The sequence below is a fragment of the Aythya marila genome (genome assembly GCF_965140915.1).
Source record: "Aythya marila genome assembly, chromosome: 1".
In the NCBI taxonomy this organism is placed as follows: Eukaryota; Metazoa; Chordata; class Aves; order Anseriformes; family Anatidae; genus Aythya; species Aythya marila.
The window spans coordinates 121,673,201-121,700,355 of record NC_139042.1 but is presented as its reverse complement, the minus strand read 5'-3'; the positions used below and the strand labels follow the sequence as shown (position 1 = coordinate 121,700,355).

The 27,155-nt window shown below is 51.1% G+C and overlaps 1 protein-coding gene across 2 annotated transcripts; it reads right to left on the bottom strand.

The window, feature by feature from the left end:
- Positions 1-1,714: 1,714 nt before the first annotated feature.
- On the bottom strand, positions 1,715-25,465 carry LOC309883473 (galactosylgalactosylxylosylprotein 3-beta-glucuronosyltransferase 1-like). 2 transcript variants are annotated; one of them, XM_082771562.1, is made up of 6 exons: positions 25,331-25,465; positions 7,973-8,121; positions 7,224-7,762; positions 5,652-5,948; positions 5,037-5,144; positions 1,715-1,882 (listed from the first exon to the last, which is right to left on the bottom strand). In XM_082771562.1, the coding sequence occupies exons 2-5, from the start codon at positions 8,082-8,084 to the stop codon at positions 5,058-5,060; spliced, it is 1,035 nt and encodes a 344-aa protein (XP_082627688.1). In that variant the 5' UTR covers positions 8,085-8,121; positions 25,331-25,465; the 3' UTR covers positions 1,715-1,882; positions 5,037-5,057. The 2 variants fall into 2 exon arrangements, with proteins under 2 accessions (XP_082627688.1, XP_082627689.1); XM_082771563.1 differs by having other exon boundaries at positions 7,973-8,117; positions 25,331-25,448.
- Between the last annotated feature and the right edge of the window lie 1,690 nt (positions 25,466-27,155).

Below are 27,155 nucleotides of genomic sequence, written 5' to 3'. Positions count from 1 at the left end.
CCCTTCATGGATGCTTCCCAAGATCCCATGGGGACTATCCGCTGAGCGAGGCAGTCCTTTGCACATGTTTTTTACCTCGCTATGATTGCTTGGGAGCCAGAAGCTTAGTGCCACCCACGTCTCTTGCATAAAGGAACCACAGTTCCCTTTGCTGTACTCTCCTCCTTGCTGTGTTTCTGATTATTTTGCCAGTTTAAGACACCATTGTAAAGAAACCCCGGAGAGCAAGAAACATATGACATTCAGAAGTGAATGCCAAGCTCTACTGTTCTTCTGTGAGAGTCTGGGGCGAGAGGGGAAATGTTCTTTCTTCACGAACATGTCAGATGATCTAAGTTAAAAAACAAAACTGAACAAGGAATAGGCAGAGAACTGCAGTATAAATAAATCAACAAATAAACGTCTCCTGCCAGCCCAGAATTTCTTGGGCAGGGGGTGGTTTGATTGCTCATAATTTCCCCCCCAGCTATGCGATCCTTGATGCGGTTTGAATGCCCCAAGCCTTGTTTCTTATGGCCTGAGTGGAGATGGTTTTCAGGATGTGCTCAGAGGGGTTTCTGGGTCAATTCAAGGAACCTTCCTGGAAAAGTCAGAGACATACTTCTCCCCACGCACACACAGTACAAACACTTGTGCTTTTAATCCAGTGCATCCTTCCTTCGGTCCTCATTTGCCACCTGCTCCTTTGTCAGTTGCCTCCCCGCGGGCTGTCTTCCTGTTTCATTAAGGGAAATTTCTCTGTTCACAGGGCCAAACGTGCCTTTCAGAGTTCAGCTGGAGAACTTGTCACATTTGCTACTTCACTTGTCATTTACGTGCTCAAGATACGTTTCCTGACGATGTCTCCCCACATTCCCCAACATTCACGCAGGAGATGAACGCAGGCTCAGGGTTCCTCTTCTCTAAGCACTTCTCTCACCCTCCTCCGCCCCAGAAAGGTGTCCTCCTCTCCGAAGGTTTAGGAAGCAGCTTTTTATATGTGATTTGAGGCTACCAAAGTGACTGAGGGTGCTGCAGCAGGGTCGCAGGCTAGGAACAAAACTTCCAGGTCCACCCACCTTTGCCCCTGCTTTCTGGTCTTTGCAGGGGGATGCTCCACGTGGATGGCCTTTGAGGTACAGTACCTGCCAGAGGAACTTTATCCAGAGGGCACCAGGCCTGGGAACTGGGACAGCATTTTCTGAAACAACTGTATGTTAGGGCAGTTCAAGTTATCAGCTGAGATGTAGGCACCGGATCCTTTCTGAATTACCAAACCCAAAACAAGGTGCTTCAGCACAGCTCCCTCCCCAGTACCGATGGCTGATCTGTGCACGTATCTGAGTGTATCCTTCAGAGGAAGGGCCTCTCTTACGCTAGCTTTGCTTTTAAATTCTTCTCCAAGCATACCTCAGGGTGACAGATTCACATTTGTGCTTTTGTGACAACTCCTGTCCTTGAAACACTGCAGCTCATAACTGCTGTACCGACGCTCAGGTTTCACAATATGCCACGAGACATCTTCAGAGGCACCTGCACCCATCCTGGATTTCAGCTTCTTTGCTGGCACAGCAGAGAATGGAGATCGCATCTAATAAATTTCCTGTTTAATGAATGGTTAAAAACACAAAGCCCACGAGGGAAAGGAGGTGCTCCTCTCCCAGATGGGGAATGGGAGCCAGAGCACGAAGTCAAAAGTGAAGAGCTGTAGGATCACAGGGCACCACATCAGCTCTGTCCCTGCTCGTTACCACCTTTTGGGCAGTGGGAGCTGATTGATGTGGCTGTGTTTTGGGGCATTTATCATCCTCCGGTGGTGGAGCTGAGCGCTGGGCAGAGCAGGCAGCGTGTGCCGCTGCTGTGGTTGCTGACAAACTTCAGGAGCAATCGCTGCCCGCTGCCTCTGTCAAAACAAACACAAGGTGAGGTTAGAAAAAGGTAGAGATCTCAGCACCACATCCAGTAGATCACGGCAAGAAAGGCATTTCCAAGAGAGCTGTCCCCTGGCACAAGTAAAAACTAGGCAGGCATCACCAACCATTTTTTCTCAACCACGCTACTTACACCTTCAGGCTGCAGATATGGCGGGGGTGCCGCTTGTTCTATCTGCACTGCAGAGTCCTAGCAGGGATGTTTTATTTATGAATTAGCATAAGTTTTTGAAGGATTTTTCCCCCCAGTGTTTTTGAGATCTGAGGATCCCTCTCTGGAAGCTCTGAAATGCAGGTGAACTTCTTTCCTAATTCCCTATTTCCAAATATCACAAGGCAGCAGGAGTCCTATGCTAAACCACGTTCTTCTTGTTCTGATGCCTGTAAATACACGTTTGCAGTAAGAATAAGTAGGTTTTATAACACCAGTCTTGAGCAATAGCTTTCAGGGCTTTAACAAAGAAAAAATACAGAGAGAAATTAATTCCCACCTCCTGCTCTCAGAAGCCAGAGTCTGCATTTCTAGGGACTTCGGTTTCAATACGCAGTCTGCAGGGATGCATGCTGTGAGAGTTTTTGGATCTCACCCATGATCCTCAGTCCCAACACATTTCAGCTCCTCCCTAATGGTTCTCAGGGCTGAAAAAAGGCAGAATTTTTAGTGCAGAAAAGCACTTTTGAAAAATAAACGTTGAACTCTTCTTTTTCATTTTGTTGCCTTATGAAAAGGCAAACAGTGCCACATGCATTATTGTCCCCCCTTGATAGATCTGCCCTAATGGAGTTTTCTTCCCTAGACTCACAAGCGCTGCCATGGTTCATCTAGACACAGCCAGGAGCAGTGGGAACGTAGGCAAGGAAGAAAGTGGACTCCAGCTGGGATAAAATAGCTGCTATTCATGCAATACCCACTGAAGCCTGATCTTTGCAGTTTATGTGATCAGCAGGTCCCATCACGCTGCCTCTGTGGCAATCCAGAGAGCAGGCACACATGCCAAGAAGCCCTCTAAGTGGGCTAACTGGAGATTAGCAGAGCACCAAAACCCACATCAAATAATGTCTGCCTGGCTCATGTCCACAGGCATTAAAGGGGAAAGAGGTCTCTGGGAGGTCTGGAACTTGACTGGCCTCATCTAATCCTTAACAAGGACGAGTTCCCAGGAGGGGAAGACAGAAATACCCTCCCTATTGTGTCTAAGAACAGAACATCCTCAGGGGAAACATTTTACCTCTTTTTTTTTTTTTTTTTTCTTTTCTTTTTTTTCCCTCAGCGTTGTTTCATCTAGAGCACGTCTGTCAAGGTTCTGAAGCTCAATAGTAAGAACCTCCAAAACTCAACATAGCTGTCAGCAGACACGTCAATTTAAAACTTTACAGGGGGTGTGGGTGTGGAATCTGATGATTTGGTTTGAGTGCTCTCAGCTGAATCCACTAAGCTTCTCAAAGCAGCACATTCACACCCAAAGCCTTTGCAGGTGCCTCCTGGGGTGGATGCTACCTGCACACTTGAGTCAGAGCAGCTGCCCCAAAGGGCAGATGATAGTGCAGAAAGGATTTGGATCAAATCAATAATGCAAGTGGAAAAAGCTCCCCAAAATCTACAGAGCTGACCCAGTAGAGACTCTGGCTTGAAGGCAGAGAAGTGATACCCCATACCAGTTAACTGGAGTCTGAGTATTTATGAGCTGAGTTCAGGCAATTGTACCTTTAGTCTGCCACAGACCCAGCACAACTGGGTATATAAAATGAACCCATTACCACTAGAAGATTGCACACAAGTGCAGGTTAAGAGAGGTGCTGCTGCCTACACGTAGGACTAGCATCATTTTACATTTGCCAGGGTATCTGAAATATTCATGAAAAGCTGGCAGAGACGATGGGGTTTGTGCCCTACAGGAGGGCCAGGTAGGATTCCCGTGGTGGCACCAGGTGTCTACATTTAGGCAGCTGACTCCCATGTCTGCATCTGCTGCTGGATGTGCAGGTGCTGGGATTGCTTTGCGCTTTGTATGGCTGTCACTCAGAGATGACGGGATGATGTGGAAACGCTGTACACAGCTACAAGCAATGCTCATACCAGATCAGTGCAGAAGCTGAAACGCTCATGACTGCCTGTATAACAGCTGTCAGTTTTGTTTCCCCTGGCAGAGCTGAGCTGAATATTGGGGTCAGGACTGCAAGCAACCGTAGAATATCTTCCAAAGCAGGAGTAAATCATTCAGCATCCTGCATTCTGCCACAAGTATGAGTCATTCCAGGAAGAGTTAGGTACTCCTGAGTTGGATGCCTTTATTTATTTTATTTTTTTTTTGTGAATTTTGGGCTAGGAATCTGCCAAGGGCAGACACTGAGATCAAAGGGCATAGCAGCTGACGGAGGAGGACATGGCTCCTCTGAAACCTGTTCATCATTCTCTATTTCTAAGAAAATATCACTGAACTCTTATACATTCCTGCCCTCGCCTATGGTGGTTGCCATAATCCCTCCCCCTCCTGCTTAACTTTGCTCTGTGGACCATGCAGGAGCTCATAGTGCCTTCAGCATTTCTCCTCAGCAGCAGACGTATTCCTAGCTCTGGTAATGTTGGTAGTGAGTCCTTCAGGCTTTGTGAGAGCCTGTGTAGGTTGCTCTTTGCTGGTTCCTGCTTTCAGACGGTCTTGAGTGTCCCGTCAACCTTTCCCTGCAGCACCCACACCACGATTGTTCACACAAGACAAAAGCAGAAGGTGGAGGTGGAGGGGCAATCAGGGAAAAAAAGTCATCTGCAGAACAGTGATCTCGTTCCACGTGCTGTTGAACAACTCCCCCACTGAAGGGAGTATGGACCTGGCAGAAATCAGGGAGGAAGGAATTTGGCTTGTCATTACTGAGTGAAACCATGAGATTCTTCTGCCATTCTTCTCTCTGCTTCCATGCAGGCAAAGCTTCTGTGGGGACTGCAAGGAGGTGTGAATGAGTACAGCATGCAGACAGTGAGTAAAGATGAGGATCTTGTGCAAACGGTGACATGACAGGGGAGTTACTGGGACTATCGCGTATGCAGTCTTTGAGGAAATAATAGTAAAAATAAGGAAAGACATACAGACTATTTACCCTGTCAAAAATGATAAAGAGAAGGGTACTCACATTGGGGAGCTGGCTCTCTGCCTACACCTCTACTCTGGGGTCTGTGAATCCACGCTTGCCTTCATTAACCAGGGTCGGCCTCTCCGTCCTCGTGTGCCAGACCAACACCTAGAGGGAACCACAAAGAGTTCAGGGGCTCTGGATGCCTTGCAAATGCTGAGAGCAGTGCATCCGCCAGGGGGAAGGATCCTGAGCAACCCAAGGCTTGTAGCTGTTGGAAGTGTGTGGTTTAAAGGACTTCAGACAGGGCCTGTGGAGGCTTTAGAGGAGCATGAAGCAGTGACGAGGAGGAGAGATCATTTTGGACTGACACCCCACCCAACCCTCTGCCAGTTCTGGGTTTGAGGGAAGTAATCTGGGCACGAATTGTACGGCTGAGGCTCTTTATTAGCACAGTTAGTGTGCACAGCACTAACTGTTCCTCAGCGCTTGCTGAGCTTCTCATCTGTAAAGCATTTGGCAGGCTCTGCCCGCCTGCCGTGGCACTGTTCGGAGCTGAGGTGTGCTGGCACAGAGCAGGCACGGTAGAAGATGGATGGGGCATGGCAGGAGGCCACGAAAGCAGCCAGGATCTAGCAAAGGGGATGTACTTTCCAGGTCTCTTGTGATGCTCACCTTTGTGCAGTTGGCTGCTTTGGGCTCCAGCCCGTCCATAGTCACTAAATCCTTCAGCAGACTGGTTTCCTGGTAGCCTCCTTTAACTCCCTCCAGCTTGAAACTGGCTTGAGGCTTCTCCAAGATCAGCTTGATGCTGATGGCAAATCCAGCCATGTCAATAGCAAAGGGCCGGTTCGGGTCAAAGACGGTTTTCCACCCCACCACCTTCCCTGCTGGGCTCACTTTTGGGGATTCGTACCGCAGCCCTCCGACGAAAGCCACCGGCCAGACTGACACCCTCCTTGTGTAGCGCATCTGTGTGCCAGAAGGAAACAGTGCTGTGAGAACGCAACCCTGCCATGCCTGTCCCGGCCCATTAGCACACCATCCTCTGTTTTCTTTGGCACCTGTCCTCCCCCGTTGACTTCCTACACCATTGCATAGCTCCAGGCAGCACAAGATCTATCTCCTTCGCCTGTGCTGCTGTTTGAAGGGCTACAGCCTGCAAAGCCATGAGGCTCTGCTTGAACACTCCCTTCATTATACACCCAACTCGCTGCTTTTCAGTGCCCACGTTCAGTCCCTCAGAAGAGGGAAAGCCTTTCTGATCTCATCCGAACTTGTATCACTTTTTGTAAATGACAAATACAACTTCTACGAGGACTCCACCTCCATACCAACTCCACTCGCTCCAACTTTACCCTCATACAAGTCACCTCCCTCCCAGACTGATGGATCTTTGTCCTCCCTTACTGCAGCTTTCCCCCACCCCTATTCTTCCATCCGTGGTTACTTCCTAAAAGAGTGTGGTTTTACTGAATTTGCCACAAAGGACCTGGAAAGAAATAAGAAAGGATGAGCTTAACAGAGAGCTAAGAATTGCTGAAAATGGGAAATGTGTTCTGATGCGTAACGTGGTATTCTGACTGGTGTGTAACAGTTTGGCTTAAATTGGTGACAAGGGAGTTTACTGAATAATCATTTTTTGCGAGTTTGCAACAGACTTGGCATCTCACAAAAGCCAGGTTTCCAGCCAAAGTCTGGGCAAGCTTCTGTGATCCCAGGGGCACAGATCTGCTGTGGTGGCTGGAACCCAGAGTATGGAAGGGCAGGAGAGGAGAAAAAGTGGATTAGAAAGTCAGTCAGCTTTTCTAATATCCCCTACTCATCACACCCCTCCAAGAGAACTGATCCATGCTTTGCCAGAAGTTTATCATCGGTGCTTATTTAAATCATCAGATCTCTTTGAGAAGAGGTGTATATTCTGGGGTACGTATTCTCTGACCCCTCTGAAAACAAACCCAGGAGGCAGTAGTTGGTGTAATGCTGTGTGAATGGCTATTGACATCTGCAGCACACACCACAGCAGATGTGCTTTTTGCTTTTTCAGCCCTCTAGAGAACGGCTTCTGGGTTGCATAGCTGTAGGCTTGTGTCTGCCCTATACCCAGCTGCCACCGAGTGCAGGGAGAGGAAGGCTCCAGGCAGCATGCCACAGCCTTCGTTTCCCATTTAATGCTTGCAGTCCACACAGGAGACCTGGCTAAATTCATTATTTTTTTTCTGTCCCACGTAATTTTCCGGCTCTTACCTCTTCAAACAGCTCCAGGCTGTAAGTGTTATCATCGTCGGCGAAATACACTACCCCTTCTGGCGGCGCGGTGTTGCTGAAGCTGTCCCTCAGCCAGTGCAGCCCCAGGTTCCTCTGCAGTGTCCCCCGCGGGGTGTGGGATGGGATCCAGGACAGCCCCAGCTTCAGGCTCTTGGGTGTCTCCACGTTGAGGTGGGTGAAGTTGAGGCCTGCCTTCTCCAGCAGGTTGGACACCAGGTTGGTCCTCCGGGGCGAGTCCTCCACCACCACCCAGTGCAGGTTCTGCACGTGCAGGAAGGTGTTGGCCAGGCGGGTCAGCTCAGCTTTCTGCACCGGCCGCGTGTAGGTGGGGGTGATGACGAAGATGGTGGGCAGGGTGTCTGACCACGGAGGGGGCCGGGAGTAGACATAATTCTGGATGACTTTAGGCGTTGCCCTTATGCTCTGCTGCTGCCGAACGCATGATGGGAGGCCTTCATCTCTCAGCGCAGAGGTACCGTTGAGGAGAGCTTTCGAGGTCGCGTTCTCATCTGTCTCTTCTGGGACAAAAGAAAGGAAGAAGAAGAAAGAAATTAGAGAACTACCCACTGCTGAGCTGCCTTCTCTCCAGGGGATGCTATATTTCTAGAGTCAATGCTCAGCACATCAGCCTCCTCTCCCTCAAGCCAGCCGAAGGTGCACACTCCTAAGAGAAGTCATCACACTCATCACAGCCACAAGCACGGTGACAGCAGAGCTCTTGCACTTACTTCTCAGCAGGCTGAGGTAGCGGGTGGTTGGGTATTGGTGCCACAAGGTTAGGAGAAGAGCCCATGGCAAGGCGATCAGGAGCGTGGTAAGAAGGTTACGTCTCCTCAGCATGCTGCAGAGAGCTCCCAGTGCCCAGGCATCTCTCTACCTTTCAGAACAGAGAAAAGAGTAAGACCTCTGAATTATCAGGCAAAAAAAACACTGGGACAGGTAGGTCTACAGGCCAAACTAATAGACTTAAGTTTGGTTTGCTTGGCAGGAGGCATGATAAATGTTGGGCCCCGATCCAGCGAAGCATTCGTCTAAGTGTAAGTTTACAAGGAGACCCATTAACGTTGCAGGCCTGAACCATTATCCAGCTGCCCTGGCCAATTCCTGTGCTATTGAGCAGAAGCTTTTATCTATTTTTGTTGCTGTAAAAAACTTCCCGCTGCCCCAAAATGAACCCACTGACCTTGGCTTCGTGTTGGCAGAATCTTGTCAGAAACCTTGCAGAATACAAGCCCAAAGAGGACTGTTACCTGCTCCCTTTTCAGAGGAGAAATATTAATTCCTGACCTGAGTTTGTTTTGAAGATTTATTTTTTTAAAACTATGTGCAAGATTTGGGTTCCTGCAGGAAAAACAGAAAATGTCAGGATGCCCAGCATCTCTTTCAGCCCTGCAGTTTTAATTCATTCTCCTTATGCAGATTCATCGTTGCGATCAGTGATGCACATTATCACCCACTAAGTTTTCCAATAAAGTCCCTGCCTCGGTCATTCCACAGTGCTGGTGATGCTTGCTGCAAGTTTAATTATTCCACATCCCTTCCTACCCCTGGTTTGCTGTTTTTGGCTACTGCAGAATTTAGTCTAAATCACAGAATAATTTCTTTCTTAGAATTTCTTTAATGTACATGACTAAGACATCTGAGAAATCACAACAGGTAGCAGTTATTTTTTGAAACTCCTTCTAAAAGGTGAGAGGAACTAAAGGAAAATAAAGAGAAATTAAGGACAAAAGTATCAGGAATAACCAACAAGGGATTGTTTATTTACAAATGGTCCAAGCTACATTAGTCCCATGCTTCATCGTCCACAATTGTTGGGCTCCCACTAAGTCAACATGACTAAGAGCAGTCAATCTGCCTGGAAATGAGACCCTTGGCTGTTTGAGGTAGATATGCCTTCAACAAAGCATCCAACACTAGCGATTAGTTTGGAAAACACAGACTGAAGGACTTGGAAGTCTACTGGAGACTCCTTGTTTGGGGACTTAACTCAGCCCTGTGTAGCCAGGGTGCGATGAGATGCCAGTCCTGGCTCACATCCTTGAAAAGACCGTGTATAGTCATATGGGCATGAGATCCAAGGGATGACTTTGGGAAGTCCAGCATTAAATGGGCTTGCCTAGGGCATATGGTGCCTTCTGTATGGCTCTGGCACAGTCAGGAACATTTTTCTCCAAGTTTTCCTCCAACTTCCAGCTTCTGCTTTGGTCCCTGTATCCGTATGAAATCTCCCAATACTGTTACCACACACCAACACAAAAAGCAGTGGTTTAGAAAGAGAGATACACTGCAGAAACACTGAACAGCACAAAGCAAAATTACTTGTTGCCACCTAAGGACTTTCTGCTCTCTCTACAGCAGGATGCCTGATGTTTGAGAGACGTGCCATTGCTGGATTTTATTCCCCTCTCCCTCCTGGTAACATCTGTAATCTGCTTCCTCTGGGATTCCTTTTTGATGCCAAATACTTCTCCTGGTGGATTTCCTCTCTACCACAGAGATGCTCACTGGGAGGCTAAAGGGAGCATAAAACATCCATTAACCTCCTGCAGAGACATTTCTGTTGGAAAACTGCAGTCCCACCCCCTGGGAATTGGAGAGCTACTGTATGGCACAGCCCCTCCGGGCCCTCTTGTTCTCCTAGGCTGAAACCAATTTAAGGGAAGAAGGCTACAGCATCATATAGATATAAACGGAAGAAAGGGGGTTCAAGCTGGATGGCTCTAAATTCCTGCCCTGCAATGTCTTTCCAAGGTGTACTGAGGGCTGGCCATCTAAACCCAAGCTCTTCAAAGGGTCACAGGCACACCGAATGCAAAGGAAACTCTTCTTGCCCAGGATCTGGGCTCAGCAGCTCCTCTTCTGTCCAAAGGGGAAGGATTGCCCTGCTTCAGCCTTAGAGGATCATATATGAAAGAACATGACTACTGGACTGAAAGGGCTCTGCCTGGGAGTGACAGCAGCCACATGGTAGTCCCAGAAGACATAAGGGGATGCTATTCCAAATTCACCCTCTGGGGTCTTCTTGGGCCCTTTTTTTTTTTTTCCTGATATTTTGCTTTGGTCTCCCTGCTAAAGCAAGGACCATGCAGTCACAGGGCTCATCACTGCTCTACCACCACCAAAAATCAAACCCACTTCAGCTAAATCTGACAGAAGCCTCGTATGCCTCAGCAGGTCTTCTGGCAGGCAAGTACATACAGGTAGCCATACTCACGTGCCCCCGTAAGGAAACTGCCTCAACATGAGCTTATTCCTTATTAGACACCAACGGTACCGAGCTGGAGCAATCACAGTACAGAACCTGTCTCCTCAAACTAACCACTTAAGGTGACAATCCCGAATGCTCCTTACCCCACACACAGGGCACACCATGGTGGCTCTTCCTCCACTTTGGAAAACTGACCAAGAAATGGGCCAAAGAACTGGGGTGGCTGGGGGTGCACAGGAGTTTGGTGAAGCCTTGTGCTGTAAACATGCTGTCTCTGCTTAATTTTACTTCTTTCTGATGGCTGGACCCAGGGCAGGTACAAGAGATCCTTGAAGAATCAGTGCCGAAGGCATGGGCGCCTGGTGAGCTACAGGATGGTGTTACCCACAGCGGGGCTGCTCTCCCCCCAAGAAAATCCCCTCTTTTACCAGAGCAGCAGCACACAGCAAAGCTTCCTGTCACCTGGGGCCACGAGGAGAGACAGAGACATCAGAGAAATCCAGGCCCTAAAGCAGAGCTCCTGCGCTGCCTTGTAAGGGCAGCAGACACCTAGGTCCGTCCACCCAGGCTCTGGCTCGAGGGCATGGCAGCTCCTTGCTTCCCCTGAGATGCCTGCAATTCCAACCAGCTCCGTGCTAGAGTCAGGCAGCCAGTGTTTCTTCCCGTTAATAAAAGGCCTTAATTACACAGGCACGGCTTCCCCACAGCGGGCATGTCATTCTGCAAACTCGGGTCGCTTCTGGAGGGAAGGCGAGGAGGCGGCGGTGGCAGCTGTGTTACCAAGAGAGCACGGAGGAGCGGGGATCAGAGCCTGAACAAATTCCCTTTCTAGTTCTTTCTCCTCCTCCTCACAGGCAGCCCTGTTCATGCTTCCTGAATGCTGCAAACAAGCGGAGATGCTGCCTGTGCGTGCAACTCCCCTGTGTGTGCTCTTTGCTCATTTATTTCTGTGTGTACCTCCTCGCTATTGCTTTTCTGCAGCGTGCAGTGCTGGAGAAGTTAAGCCTCGCATAAAGCACCGGGTCACTTGCGAACCTCACAGAGGGGTCTGAGTTTCATCCTGTTTTCAGAAAACCTGCCTTGGGATGTGATGTTTTCTCTTTAAAACCTTACCTTCTCTCCCCTACCGCTGCCCCCCTGCATCCATCATGCTTGTGCTCTTCTCTGTTCCTTTATATTTTTTTCACCTTTCTTTTCTCAGTCTTTAAGAGTTTCTCTTATTCCCTGTTTCCAGGACTACAGGAATGCCCTGCCCTACTGATGGCTTTAGCCTTCATCCTCCCTCCTTCCCCTCACAAATACCCTTAGCATTTTCTTAATGTCCACCCCGCACGAAATATTTCCCACAAAGTGGTCCATTACAGCATCAGCCCATCCTCTTGAAAACACAGCATCAAAACCCAGTCACGTGTCAATGCCTCTGGGTAGCTTGCTGATGGCCCCAGTGGGGCTTGCAGAGGTTTACTGCACATATTTTTACCTACATTTTATAATTAAAAACAAAGTCCCCTAAGTGGCTCAGATTAATTGCATGCCTGGCTGGCAGGCATAACTGCGCCTGTTCTTGGCACGAGCAGCTACTCTCCTTCTGCCTTTAAACCCATTCAGAGCAGATCCTATTAAAAGAGATCCAAGATCACAAGGAAATTTTTGTGATCGGCTAAATCAATCTCCAGCAATCATCCCGTAATTCCTGAGTTTAAGCTGTAGAGGGCAGGGACTGTCTCTTAATGTGCTTGTACAGTCCTGCACTGATCCCAACAGGAGCCTCTGGATGCACTTGCAATACAAATATTATTGATTGTACTCTCTCTTGTGGGCTCTTCTCCTCCCTTGCTATTTCCCCTGTCCTGCCTATTCCCCTTTCTCCTCCCTCTTCTTTTTTAACTAGTGTCTCCTGCAGCCCTCGTTTGTGTTACGCACCCTTAACAACATTAGCTGGATGTTTGATGGATGCCTTCAATATGCTGCCTGTAGCCTTCCTGAGCTGTTTTCCAATTACACATCCCTCTTCTTAATTTCATCCATCAATCTTTTGTTCTCTATTAAAAAATAAACACACACACACACAGAGTACAAAGCTGAGCACGATAGGGACAAAATGTTTCTTGTGCTACTCTTGGCTCACGCTGCTTTTTCAGGCTTCTCAATTCCCGGGACACAACAGCATCCAGCCTCCGTTTAAGCCCGCGTGCTGGGGGGATTAATCTGAAAGGATTTGAGTGAAGGGAATGGGAGAAGCACACAGAAGAAGAGCCCAGCCACATCTTCTGGATGCCCCAGACTGATGCTGAAGAGAAGCACGATCTGGCTGAGGCTCGGAGCATCACGTGTGAGCGACCCCTCCATCCACTAGGACCACAAGGAGTTTGGTATTTCTGTTCTGAGATTTCAGTTCTGCTCTCCACCTGCCTGATTCAGCATGAGAACGACACCTTTCAAAGAGTTTGCTGTGCAAGAAAGGCATTGCATCCTCTGGTTCAGGGCAGCCGGTCTGTTTGACCCAGGCACACAGACCCTGAATGCTGGACCAACCCCAGCCCCAGGACTGTGTGTCTGCAGCCTGAGACGCAGGCTGTAAAGATCATTATTTTCCCAGAGGGACAAGTTTCACAGTTCAGACAGTCCCTCAGGGACATCCCACCACCCGTTCTACGGACTTTTCTAGGCAAGCGCCCAAAGCAAACAAATTGCAGCTGAGAGAGCCAAGAAATGCCCCTGGTCTTGTTTTGAGCAGTGTTTGCAGCATCCCCTGTGTACCTTGGGAGGAGAGCAGAGAGGAAAAGGGGGATGTGGGGAAAGGAGAGGGGCAGAGCTGGAGCAGAGCTGCCAGCAGGGCACAGATGACTCCTAATTTCACGCACCAAAACTATCAGTAGCGTTTGGGCTTTGTTTTGCTTGCCTTTTGCTGCCTCTCTCCGTCAGTCCCTAGCCACCTTGAGGAAGTCCATGCAGATTTCATGAGTTCCCTAACTCCTGGTGTGGGAGCCACGATGCTGAAGGCAGAGCAGGGAGCTTTCAATTATTGATGAGAGCGACCTCTCTTTAAACAAGGAATGCATAATTCATGGCAGCACCGGTATTTGTGGTGATCAGCAGCGGCTCTGTCTCTGCTTTGCTCAAATCCACAGGAAGCCGCTGTCCCCTCTCCCCCAACTCCCTCGGGCCCACCGGAGCCTTCAGCCGAAACTTCAATGCTGTTTCCAATCGAGACGAGCCAAGATGCTGCAGTGCTTCCCCTCACCGGGCAGCCTCCTGCCTGCTACAGATGTGCACAATAAAGTGGGAGGAGGGATCCGAGGAAGCACGGAGGTGGGTGGAATGGGTTATTGCTCGGGGACAAGCAGGGGTAATTACTGTGCAAACACAGCCACCACAGGACATCGCTCAGCAGCGGGATTCCCCTGGCCCTCAGACAGGTCTGCAGGCATGGTGCTGATGTGGGACAGAAAGGGCAGACTAGATGTGAAGGACAGCACCCGAGGGCTCGCACCCAGCAGTATTTCTTGTGGGAACAGGGGTACGGAAAAGCAAAGAGACAAAACCAAGGGAGAGACAAAACCCAGAGAACCGCAAATAACAAAACAATCCAGGGAAGGATAGCCCGGTCCTTCCTCAAGGCAGGAAGAGCGGGGCTACCAGCAGCTGTGGGGTTTCAAGGCTTGAGCCCAGCTACAGGCTGTCGCTCAGCACATGGGCTCCCATGGGGACAACTTCCCCGGGAAGTGAGTCACTCCGAGTGAGGCGGCCGCGCTCCCCAAGCCCCCGCTTCTTCCTCGGATGTAGCACGAAGCCTTCATCCCATCCTTGGCAGCTCCAATCCCTTCGCCATATGGGACTGCAGTTCTTTTCAGCCCAGAAGCCAGGCTTTGGGGAAGCCCAGAAGTCAGGCTTTTTGTCTTTGGGGAGCTTGCAGTGTGCACCCCCAGCCCTCCTGGGCCTGCATGAACCCAACTCAAACATCTTCCTCCAACCTTGGACCTGTGACATCTGCGGGCAGCTTGGCATGGCACAGAGAACACAGAGCACCAAAATCCTTATCCCAGGTCATGCCTAAGCAGTGCAGAACCAAGGACGGTCAGACTTTATGCTGGGTTTTGTTCCAAAGTTATATAAAAAATGCAGAAAACTAAAAAAAAAATATGTTGGAAGAAGCTAATTAGATCTGCTGGAGAGGTCCCATGGGAGCCAACACTTTTGAGACAGCTCAGCCTGCTGTCCCCAGGTAGATCAAGGGTATGCAGGCATTATCTGGGCTATCAGCGGGAATGGAGATAACCCAGTTCAGATATAGACTAGACCTTGAACTTGTCTGCGAAGGCCAGTTATGCAGAGCCCGAGAAAGGAGGTCTGAAATAGGTTATTTTTAATCAGCATGGACCCAAACGTCCTTCACGACTGACCCGTCTGACCTGTAGCTGCCTTCCCTGAGCATCAGTGAGGATGGGCTGCGACTCGCAGCGACGCAGCCCTCGACCCAGTTCTCATTTCCCTGCATCCGTGCCGCCTGTTCCCAACCAGAACTGCAATCCAGGGGTGCCAGAAATACCCAGGGAAAGATTGGCAGCCTGGGCCCAAACAGAAGAAAGAGGGACCAGATGTCTCCTGAGAAAGCCAGCTCTCTCCGGAGAGACCTATCTGCCTGGAGTTATCCTTTCTCAAAAGGAGCTTGGGGGCTTATTTAAACTACAACTTCTCTCCCCTGCTGCCAAGCACTGGCAGAAGTAAGGTCCTTTATAGGCACTGACGACTGTTATAGAAATAACCACTCCAAAGGTATCAGTGACAATCAGCCCCGTATCTACATTGTCAAAAAAAAAAAAAAAGAAAGGGAAAGAAAAAGCTTTCATTTTTTTTTTTCCAAGGAGGCAAAATAATTCTAAGGAAGCAAAAACAATGCTGAATTGTTCCAAAGTGTCTGTGCATTTCATCCAGAGCTTTCCCTACTGTGTTAACAGCTGATGCCTGTACAGCGGGAGTGGGAGCTGTCGTTTTACACGTTTCTTACAAAAGCAGAAAGGAAAAACCCGTAGTTTTTCCTTCCAGAGCATTTTCAAAGATGGAGAGGAATTACTTTTTCAGAGAAAAAGGCATTAGGTATTATTTGAAGGATAATTACATTTCACAGATGCTTGTTTGGGGGAAAAAATAAAATCACCTTGATCACAAGCTCCTTGTAAAGATATGGGGCCCAAAGGCCTCTGGTAGCAGCCAGAGTGCAGGGATGGGCTTTGATCTTAGCTGTGTGTCAATACGACATCAAATGCAGACCTCCAGAGGAACACGCTATCACTAATGCATGCTCTTGATTGATTTAGATAGCTTGTTTTCCCCCTGCTTTCAAAGGCAGTGTTGAAATGCTCTTCCCTGCTGGACTCCCCGGATGCTCCTAGGGAGGGCAAAAGAAACCAAAGGAGAAGCTGCTCTGGCTGAAGTCACACTGCCAGCGAGCAGAACAGCCTTTATGCCACTTACAACACAAGCAGAGCTGGGGATGTCAGCTGTCTGCCTGAAACAGGTGGAAATACTGACATTTTAATGCTTACACGTGTGCGCTGGCAGAACCCAGAGCCCTTCATGCACGGAAAGAAGCGAGGGCAGAGGACACGCGCAGTGTAGGGGCAACAACCCCCCGGTGTTTTTATTTGGGAATGCTGGCCGGATTGCATGATCAATGAAAGCACCAGAGCAGCTGAGGTTGGGAGTGGAAAGGGGAGAAAGGCCTTGGTCTCCTTGATGGACATTTTTGCTGCAGCGGCTCTCCGAGCGGCGTGAAATATGCTAGCTCCGTAACCAGCTGAGATGGTCCAAAATGCTAATTCTGATCTTTCCCTCCAAACAAATCTTCAGCGCTCATTAGATCTGCCACTTGCTGTGTGGCGTCCAAGTGTTGTGCAGACGCCTTTAGAAACAAATGGAGAATGGAGAAATAAAGTGGCACCTCGAGAATTTTCATTTGCAGTAGATATGCGTTATGGTCCACTGCTTGATTTGTACCTTAAATGTCACAGCAGATCTGTACGGCTTCGGTTCGATTAAAAGAAAGACCGGGATGAAAAACAGCGAGCCAGAAAGCTGCAGCATTTGTCCTCTGCCTTCTGTGGGTGAAATGAAAAGGGAGGAAGGGAAGAAGTGGCAGCAGGATGATGGCCAGGGCACTGCTATGGCTGTCCTGCTGTCCTTCCCTGTCCTAACAGAGGCACTATTGCCACTGGACCATAAGCAGGCAACATCCAAACTACATGCCAGGGCATCTGAGACCAAGAGACCCATATGTAACTGATAGGTCCCTCTTCTGGGCATGCCAGCACATCAGTCAAAATACCTCAATTAGGCACCAGCGGCCAGAAAGTTGCCCCACATCATGATGTTGAGGAGTTTTTCTTTGTAGAAAATGTGTGGAAAAGCACTTAAGCAGCAGATACATTTTGGTGAACAGATGGAGCTGCGGAACAGCAACAGCCACGTACCCCTTCCTGACAACAATCCAACCCTTCCAGAAAGAAAGGGTGCAGCTTTTGATTTCTGTTTCTCCACGTCTTGCATGATTGAAATGAAAGAGGTTTGTCTGCTGGGAAGGCAAGGAAGACAAGCTCACAGCACGAGAAAGAAACTGCTCTCTCTTAGAGCATACAGAGCTTGTTCTCCTTCTCTGCTGTGTCCCTGAATTGCAAATGAAAGTAACCTGGTCTGGAAGTGGTCTTTGCACATGGCATCTATGGTTCTTCCCTTGGAGGGAGGTCGATCTGTGCTGTACTGTATTTCTAAGCTTACCTGTGATTTTGTGTGCTTCAGGCCGCTCAAGACCTGGATGCAGTCTTGATGCTACTCTCCAAGTTGCTAAGTTGTCTGCTCTGCCTATCCCTTCAGCTTTGTGTGATCTCTGCACAAATTACAGCAAGAAAACACAGGGAGGTGCCTCTCCCCAGCTCTCACATCCCTGCACTCACAGATGCTGGTGAAATGCCCTCCTTGCTAGCTCCTTGCCACCTGCACAGGGTGCCAGCTGGCCTGGGGCAGAATAACTGAGGAGCAGAGACTTCGGGTTGGCAGGAAGAGGTGAATTGGGCTTTTTTGGAGCCCTGGGAGCTCAAAGGCAGGGAGTTCAAAGGCAGATGCGGCTGCCCTGAAACATCAGGGCAGATAAAAAGCAGTCTCTTGTTGAAAGAAGAAACGGGCTGATGATCTAAGTCTCAGAGGTGGGTTTGAACCTCTCCCAGTTCTGCGGGTGAATCCGTCCCTCTCCTTGTGCTGGGGGGAGGCAATGCCCTCTGCTTATCGAAAAGCTCTCAGAGCACCAGGCCAAGGTGCAGGATCCCCACAGAGAGCGGTGTTGGTAACAGCTGCATGGCACAACGAGAAACTGGATCTCTAGAAACTCAGAAGTGGCTTAAAATATGGGCACAATTTGTCCTTACTGGGCTATAAACTCCTGCTCCCAGGGCACGCTTCTGGCTGCTTTCCATAGTTGTCTTCCTTCACCAGATTTTATACATGATGTGACTAGTGCACAGCCTTTTCTCTCTTCCTGCAGTGAAGTCTCTTTCTTTAACCCACTAATTCTGTCCCAGTAGAGGGATGCTGGGTGTGTGTTACCCAAATTGAGCTAACCCAGGAGACTGGCCTCCTGTGCTGTACCTAATTTCTAGGCCACGTGTGTTTGCCAGCTGATGCTCAGGTCAGGACCCACACAGGAGAGAAATACCTAGCATCAGATCTTAGCTGTCTGCTCAGCGGCATGCAGAAGGGAGCACAAAAGGGCAGAAATCACACCTAGAGCCTATTCTGCACCAGGGTTTACCAGCTACAGGGCTCAGCCTGGCTTTGAGGGAGCAACAATCCTGCTGTGGCATGGTTTGCTGAACAAAGCTAGCTGGTGGCAGTGTATATAACGCTGAATGGGATCCTCTGAGTAGGTGTTGACACCACAAGCGTCCTCTGCAGCACCTCCAGAAAAGGCTGTTGGGTGGGATGAAGCACACAGGGTTCGTCTAGCAGGATCATGTCGTGACTGGGTGTGCGAGAGGGGAGGCTGATCGTGATATGGGGCCTGTGTGGGACTTGTTGTCAAAGCAGGGGACAAGGGAAGAGAGAGCTAACCCCCAAGGCTCTTGGAGGTGGTACTTTTAGGAGCAACTTTTAATTACCCTTTCCCAAAGAATCCTTGGGGGTAGCCTATATTCCTCCACAGAAGTCTTTTCCGTATAGAGGTCAGCAGTGATGAGCTGATGCTAATGAAGTGCTGAGCAGTGTCCTGTGTCTTCCCTTGTGATGGAGCTGCTGATGTGTATCAAGTGATAAGAGATTTGTTGTGTTTTCCTCGCTGCTCCAGGAGTCCTGCTCTAGCACGAAAGTTAGAAACGTCACTTTTGCTGTCAAGAGTGCTCCTGCTATCGCTTGGTAACATGATTTTGGGAAGCCACATCCAGCTGCTGACAAAATGGAGGTTGTTAGGAGTAGGAGGATGTTTCAGGGAGCAAAAATGGGGTGAGGGGAGAAATGCTGGCCATGCAGTCTGCCACGTAGTAGCACTTGCCAAGCCACAATCAACTTCTCCTTCCCAAAGACCTGCTGGGGGACACCTGGGCTAGCAGGAGCCAGTGGTTAACCCCCCTGGCCTCCTTTCTGTTGCTCCAAAGAGCTGGCACATGTGCCTGAGGGATAGAAGAAGAAAACTTGCTGTGTATCTTGGAGCCGGAGGGCTTGTCAGCTTGCCTGCACCGCTGCCCTGCACAGCCCTGCGATCCAGCTCGGCTGGGCTCGTGTTTGGCTTCAGCAGATGCTGCTTGTGGGCTTTGTAGAGGTGCACTGGGATAATCAGGATTTGCTTTCTGTTTGCCTGCTAATTTGAGCCCCCGCTGTGAGATTTGGATGTTTCTGAGGATTCTGTATTAGCTTTAATGATTAAAAAATTATTTCAATGCTTAGCGAAGAAGATGCATGATCTATCATTGAAGCCGCTTAGCAACAGGACTCATTAGGACATGTATTAGTGCAGAAAGATACCCTTGCCCCAGTGTCCTCCTGCAACGACTATCCACTCATCTAAACAAGATAAAGGTCTTTGCTGGCCTCCTCTGAGGCCAGAGGATAAAGCACTCAACTGTGAAACAAGATTTCTTCGTTCTTTTTGCAGCTTCAGCTATGCATATGTATGCAGATCCAGGCAAATCACTTCACCTGCCGCAGTGCCTCAGTTCCCCCACAGGTAAGATAAGCACAACGATGTATAAGCACACTGGAGAAATGACTTTCGAGTGCCAGAGCTCATTACAAACAAAACAAAACAAAAACCTATAAAACCAAACCCTTGCAGTGAATAAAAAGCATCTTAGCCCCTTTAGCTTATATGAACCACACAGTGTGCATTGCACTCCTGAAGCCCAATGTACAGTTAATTAATTATAGGGGAGAACAAAGATCTTCTCCGAGCTCCTCAATGCCTGATAGCAGCCGTGCAGAGATGTTAAAAACTTGTTACCTGGATTAAAAAAACATAACTTTTGGCAAAGCCTGGCAAGGTTTTTCCAGTTTCCCTGGGGGCTATAAGCAGTAGGATGCTATTTTGCTCACAGGAACACTGAAAAATGTCCTCTCTGGGAGGAGTGCTCAGTGCTTTTAATCCCTAGTCATTCATTGATCTTCCCAGGCAGCACCACGAGAGGGAAACTGAGGCAGAGAGGAGGAAGCAGGTATAAAATGAATCATTTTGGTTCAAAGTATAGGAACTGAGGTATTACTGGGCTTGCACTCGGGCCACTGAGCTTTATACCTGACAGCAAGAGGCAGAGCCAGAGCATCTGAGCTCTTTTTGTGGAGATTGCCTTTTTTTTTTTGTGATCCTCCCTTAAAATTGCAGGAATGTGGCAGCACAGCATTGGCGCTCTGATTTATTAATTCCATCCCATCCCACCAGCCCATAAAACAAAAGCATCTGTGTTTGCTCAAGAGGAGCACATGAAGGGCCTCATTCACGTCATAGGTGGAGAGGGAAGCTGGCAGATACAGGCAAGTCGTCGGCGCCTCCTTCCTTTTCACCTTTGTATGGATTTGGGCTGGGGGAAGGGTGCACGGAGGTGGAAGGCAGCAGTCCACGGGATATCAGGAAGGAGAAAGCTAAGGTGACTCTGGTGGTCTTCATGAGCTGGGCAAAGTGGAGGGGAGGAGGGACCCAAGGAACGTGCAAGGCTGGGCTACCTCCAGCAAGGCAGGCATCCCTGCACTTCAGAGAGGCCTCTGGATCCTTTGTGGCCACCAGGGCTCACCCAGAACTGTCCTTAGAGGTGGCCCTTCATATAGGCTTGCCCTAAGGAACCCCACTCTGCTGCTGTGGGCACTGCCAGGGCTTTCGAGAAGCCCTGAGGTTGTCCTTGTGGGGAGCCCAGCACTGCTGCTGAACCCACAGATACGGGCATCACCAGAGAGCAATAAATTAAATCTGCCAGCCAGAGGAGGAAGATCCCCTTACAACAGTTTATAGCATGCTTTCAGAATCAGAAAGGCTTAGAGCGAGACAGATATTAACTATCCTACTTTATGGGGCATGGATGGGGAAAGCAGCAAGCAACCTCTACTCCTGCTGGGCTAGGACGGACCGTCCTGCTTCTAGCAAGAGGTACTGAGAGTTTTGTCCCACACAGAGGACCTGGCTAAGACTGCTTTTCTATCTCTGCCCCCAGAGGCAGCATCTTCTGGAGCTGGGTTGCCCAGTGGCACTGCACTGGGAGCATCACCACAGGGCAAGCAGGGGCTGCAAGCTGCTGCCTGCCCAGTCCTCGGCTTTTCCCCAAGTTCTCCCACACAAGGGCTGCCTAGGAGCGATCCCTCCTTGCTGGCAAAACGCAGCTCCCATGTGCCCTGTACTCCCACACACAAACCCGCTGTGAACTCACAGAAGGAAACAACGCTGCTGCTCTGAAATCACGTAACCAGAACCGTGACTGTCTGACTGCTCGCCCTGTCCAGCTCCAGGTAATCCCAGTGCTTCGCTCGGCTACAGGCAGGCTGAACTAGGAATAAGTGCCCTTGCTCTCGTTGCTGAGGGGTAGCATCCAGTTTTCTTTTGTAATGCAGCAGTATTCATAAAGCAGCAGCACACGAAGTTGCCCAGGCTGCTGGCAGCCTGTTCAAATCAACAGCATAGGAAGGGGAAGCAGCAGCGTGAGCACCACTGGACCAGCTCAGATCTCAGCAGAACTTAACCTGAATCAGCTCCTGCTGACAAAAAACAAACCTGTGAGAGCTAGGTGTCAGCATGCAGGCTGGAAAACACAGATTTTTATTTTTTTTGCTTCTGCATAGAAATGAAAATAGGAATTGCCCCAGTGGTCTCCATTCAAGCACATCTGTCTCCTTTCATCCTTTGTCTCACATTGATCACTGTTGTGTGTTTCAGAAGGTCCAAGAAAACCTGTGCCAGACAACTGTGAGAGGTTGAGGCCTGAAGATTTAGATCTATTTCAAATGGACAGTCCCGTCCAGTGACGAGCGATCTATAATCCAACAAAATGCCTCCTCCTCCCTCGAATCCTTCGCCCAGCATCAGCAGCACCTGGTAGCAGTGAGTTTCATATGTCACTACGCGCTGCACGGGAAAATACTTTTCCTCAAATTGCTACCTTTTGCGTTTTCCTGAGTGCAACGCAGCTCTAAGAAAAGTGATGTAGAGAAGCATTTATTCTCCTCGTTCTACGATGCTGGCTGCTTTGTTTTTTCACCCTGGTGTCCCTCCTCATTTTTCTCCCTGAGCTAACTAGCCCCATCTTAAGGCACATCGCTGTGAGCAGGAGGCTTTTCTGGGAACACCTGCCTGAGGAGGGAAAAATGGCAAGCACAAGCTAAAGGACCCTGTGCTGGAGCTACGAATCCCAGCTCTGTGTCATAACCCTGGGAAAAAAAGTCTCTCCTGGGGAAATTTAGCTCAGATTTTATAAATGTGAGGGATGTGCAGAGTGCACTGGTTTTAGCTCGGGGAGAAGGCTCTCAGCCCCCTGCACCGTGCAGCAGAGGAAGCCAACAAGGCATCTGATTGAACACTTGGGAACGCGGGCAAAGCAGATAAATTTGAGCTCTTAAGGGAAGACCTCCGGGAGCACTAATGTCACTTGAGAGGGAGCTAGAAGAGACTTCTCCGAGCTCTTAATTATGAGCCTGCACAGCTTAGAACAGGATAAAGGATGGAGCTCTTTACAAAGGCACCGACCGCAGGTTGGGGCGCAGTTTGGAGGCACATTGCAGCCTGGAGGGATGGGTCAGGTCCGAGAGGAGGGTGATGCTGGCTGCAGGTCTCATCTGCATGCTGTATTTCTCAGTCTGTTTACGGTTTTAAACTGCAGTCCCGTTAGGCTGAGCTGCTCCCCAGTGCTTCTCAGAGAGGCAGGGAGACGCCGATCTGATCCGATCCGATCCGGGGCTGTCTCAGCTCTGATGCTATCAGCTGCAGCGTCTCCCTTGTGAAGAGGGGGGTAGTCACACTGACAAACAGCTCTGCATGTGGGCAGGGAGTGCTCTTCATCACGTATGCGGAGTACTTGGGGATCTCTGGATGGGAGGCTGTGCGGGTGAGCATAATGCTTATTGTTAAGCAGAAAGGCCGGGAGCACAAAGGGCAGGAGGATCCCGGGCTTCTCCAGGGCTTTGCAGGTGCCTTGGACCTGGCTTCCAGCCTGCCTCATTCCCACCTTGTTAGGCTTCGTCTTTTCTTAGGAACAATTAAACACAAGGAGGAAGGGGACAGATATCATCTTTCCTGTGTACATCCTGCAGAATAATTGCAGAGCTCTCCCAGGGCGATTTTGCATGCTCGGTAAAGGGCATCTTTGGAGCCTATCAGGTATCTCAACCCTCACCGTCGCAGCAAGGCTTGCGGCGTACGTCGGGAGCGCTCTGCTCCTCTCCCAGACGTCACCCTGATGGGACAAGGAGGTGAGGGGCAGCAGGGGCCAGCTCTGAGAAACAGGGGGCTGCGAGGAGGTGACCTTCACCACGGACCACCCTGGGAACGAGGTGAGGAAAGAAGCCCAAGGGTAAGGCTGGAGTGAGTCTGCCCCGTGCTCTTTGCTTTGCTCTTGGGCACTGGGGATGGGTCCTGGCCTGCTGCTGAAGCAGAGGGACGTGCCCTGCCATGGAGCACCTCCACCAGCATGGACAGGCAAGGAGAAAGGGCACTAGGCACACAGGAGATGCCGCCTTGAGCTGCCCAAAACAACATTGGCTGCTCTGCAGGGAAGATCCCATTGAGCAGTGCTGAGTGCTGGTCACAAAGACGTTCCCAAATCACAGAAAGCAACGTGAATTTAAGGGCTGTGGGGTTGTACGCCTGGAAGTACGCTCTCTCTTGCATGCATTTGGCTGCTCTATAGCTCTGTACAGCTCCCTAGGCAACAGTCTTCCCAAATGGCACCGTAACGAAACCCAAAGGTGCAGGAGCTAAGCTCACTAAAAACCCTTTCCATGGGCATGAGTGCCTGCAGCCCAGCTGCCTTACTTTCTGCCCATGTCTCACAAGTCAGGCCGAGGCCCCTCTCCGTGAAGGTGGCCACATCTCAGCCATCCCCTGTGCCAGCTGCTTGAATCGCTTTGGAATTGCAAGGTTGCCTAAATGGTTTATCAATTATTGTAATTATTATTATTATTATTACTGCCACACCAAAAATGTCAAAAGAAGCCAAGAGGCCCTACATTGACACCATCCAATTCCTGAAATACCCGACACCACAGGCGAGCCACTCAGTGCAGCCACCTCTGGCACGGGCTGCCCTGCGGAGCCCGAACTCAGCACAACTCAAGTGCCCTGCAAGTGATACTGAAGCAGCTCCCGGGAGGGAAAGGGGGGGGGGGGGAATAAATAAATCTCAGCCTCGTGCCAGGACACAGCGTGTGCTCAGCCGTACACCGTGTGCCCTGCCAGCAGAGAGCTTCCAGGAAACCAGGGGGTGAGCAAGAGCCATCCTGCTTCGAGGTATGGAAGGAGGGGGCTCGGTGGCATGCAGACAGATGTGATACCCGGCCCCACCGGTGCCCCCCTCCCTGTTAGCTGAGGCTCATCTCCCCAGCATCCCCTCCAGTATCTCATTTTGGAGCAGTGGCAGCCTCCCTGCTGCCAGGACCCTTTCCTGCTGCTGCTGTGCACCCAGCCTCATTCCCTGGTCCCGTCTCCCAGCCTTGGGCTCTCCAGCAGCACCAGGGATGCGAGGAATGCACCTCACCTTTCTCACCGGAGGAGATTTGAACCCGAGCAGCATCAGGGGACCAGACCTGCGTGCGTACCCTGCTGTGCTCAGCATACATGCTCTGCACCAGGAGGCCTCCTCTGAGCACAGGGAAGGCGCTGAAAGCACCTGCAGAGGCTGCATCGCTCGTGCTCCCCGGCTCACTCGCGGAGCCCCTGCGAGCCTCAAGTTGCTGGCTGGGTATTTATTGCCAGTCATTGCTGCTCTGCTACGGGGATGCTCGGCGCTGCCCCGAGCACCCCTTCTCCCCGAGGTGTGCGTGGAAATCGCCCCCCAGCAGGCCTGCCGAGGGAGATGCTGAGGAACCAGCTGCTTCTCCCCAGCCTTGCTAGCTGCAGGGGGGGGGAGCTGCCAGCCCCAGGGTGAGCAGCAGAACGAGGAGGGAGGAATTCAATACGATACAATACAATAAAATAAAAAGTACTTTCCAACTCACCCACCCCAAACTCAGCATCCCCAAAGAACCCCCTTGCGCATGGCGAAGCAAGAAGGGGCTGGGACCCCCCCGGGGCTGGGAACCACCCCTCCTGGAGCTCTCCCCCGTTAGGGTCTCCCCCCTCTCAGGGTTTTTTTGGGGTTTGGCGACGCACGGGACCCCAAGGTCACCCCCCGCCGACCCCCCCGTCCCCGCAGCCGGCGCTTACCTGGCGGCCGCGCAGCCTGGCCGGGGGTCGCCGGGGGCGCACGGCGGTGCCGGGGGGGTGCTGCTGCCGGGGGGCATCGCCCGACACCGCCGCTGCTGCCACCACCGCGGCCGGCAGCAAGCCGGGAGGGCTTGGCGGAGCCGATTTAAGGCCACGCCGACGGGGCGGGAGGGGGTGGGCAGCATCCCGCAGCGCCGCCCTAAGAGGGGAGAGAGGGAAGGAGGGGGGAAAAGGGGGAGCCCTGCAGCGGGTCGGGGGGCTACGGGACTCCCTCGGTCGACCTGCGGTCGCGGGGAGGGTGCTGAGGGTCTTGGTGTCCCTTATGGGGTCGCCCCCCCCACCCCGGTTGTAGGGGATGGGGATGGGGATGGGGATGGGGATGGGGATGGGGATGGGGATGGCACGGGGAGGGGCAGCGGGTGGAGACAGCCGGGGTGGGATGGAGTGGGGAAGGGTGGTCGGGGTTGGCCCCCGGTTCCTAGGTTCCTGCTGTGGGGTGTGCTGAGCAGAGAGAGAGGTTTTGGGGTTTTGAGCTCCTCACCAGGGAGGTTCACTTGGAGAAGGGCAAGGGGGCTCCGAGTCCTTCCTCAGCTGCGCTCCTGGAGTAGGTGCTGCTGAAAATACCCTGGGAAGGGAGGCATGGGGCGAGGCATTGCACCCCAAAGACCATTTACGAGGTGAACCCAACCTGGCCTCTCCCTTGCCCAAAGGGACACCACAGACCCATGGCCGTGCCTACCAGCCCCATGCCCCCTCACATCTCCCTCGGCCAGAGCAGGGCTCACACAGCTGCCCTCCAGCCCACCCGGCTGTCCCAGGCCACCCTCACCATGGGGACACGAGGTGCAAACCCCTCGTGGCCAGCCAAGAAGGATGGTGACCCCTGGGAGACGCCCCCAAGTACAAAGGCAGGAGGAAGAGATTAGATCCGAGAGTGCTGGCAGCTCTGGGAATTTTGGGGAGATGTGCAGAGCATTTTTCTCAGTGGAGAAGCCAGAGGAGATTTACTGGAGGGGGTAGTGGGGTATCCAGTGTGCCATAATCTCCCTCATCCTGAAAGCACTGCCCATGGCAGCATCCCCAGCTGCATGGCAGTGGGGACATCCTACTTCCACTGCCACCACGGCTGTGTCCCTCAGTGCCAAGTCCACATGTCTTTTGAGTACCTCCAGGGATGGGGACTCCACCGCTTCCCCGGGCAGCTTGTTTCAATGCTTGACCAAGATCCTTGAAGGTCCTAGTACCAGTGGTTTTGGCTGCAGGACAGCAGGCACCTTGAGCAGGCGGGTGTGCGACCGAGGGCACCTGCCCATTGGGAGCTTGCCCCTTCACCACACTCAGAGCAGGGGAGAAGCAAGCACAGCGTTAGTGGCTGGTGTGGTGAGCCTCAAAACCAGGCAGGCACTAAGCTGACACCTTCCCCTTGAGCTGAGGGGGTTGCTTCCCCTCGAGCTGAGGGAAGACAAGTGGAAGATGCACATCTGAGGGATGCGCTGGGACCTCAATGGTCTCACCTACCAAGCCCCTGGTCAGCCTGCAGCCTGATCCTGCTGTCACAGAGCTGCCTTCACCCAGCCATCCCTCCCTCCCTCCCTCCCTCCCTCCCCAGGACAGAAATCCCATGCACACAAAACCCCTTTTCTTCCCAGCCTTTTGGGTTTGGTGAAGAAGCGAGGGCAGGAGGTGAGGAGGGGTCAGCGCGTGCCTCCCCGGGCCCAAGGCCGCTGCAGTGCCTCTCCCCCTGCTGGAAATCAGCCTCCGAAGGTGTGTGACAAGAACAAGCAGTCCTTGATCTGAAGCCTGCCATCCTTTGAAGAGCCCGTGC

Coding starts and splice junctions, on each gene's coding strand:
- LOC309883473 (XM_082771562.1), bottom strand. CDS start 8,084: ATGCTGAGGAGACGTAACCTTCTTACCACGCTCCTGATCGCCTTGCCA. Junction 7,763..7,972: donor CTACCTCAGCCTGCTGAGAA/GTAAGTGCAAGA, acceptor CTTTTGTCCCAG/AAGAGACAGATGAGAACGCG. Junction 5,145..5,651: donor AAGCAGCCAACTGCACAAAG/GTGAGCATCACA, acceptor GGTTCCCTCTAG/GTGTTGGTCTGGCACACGAG.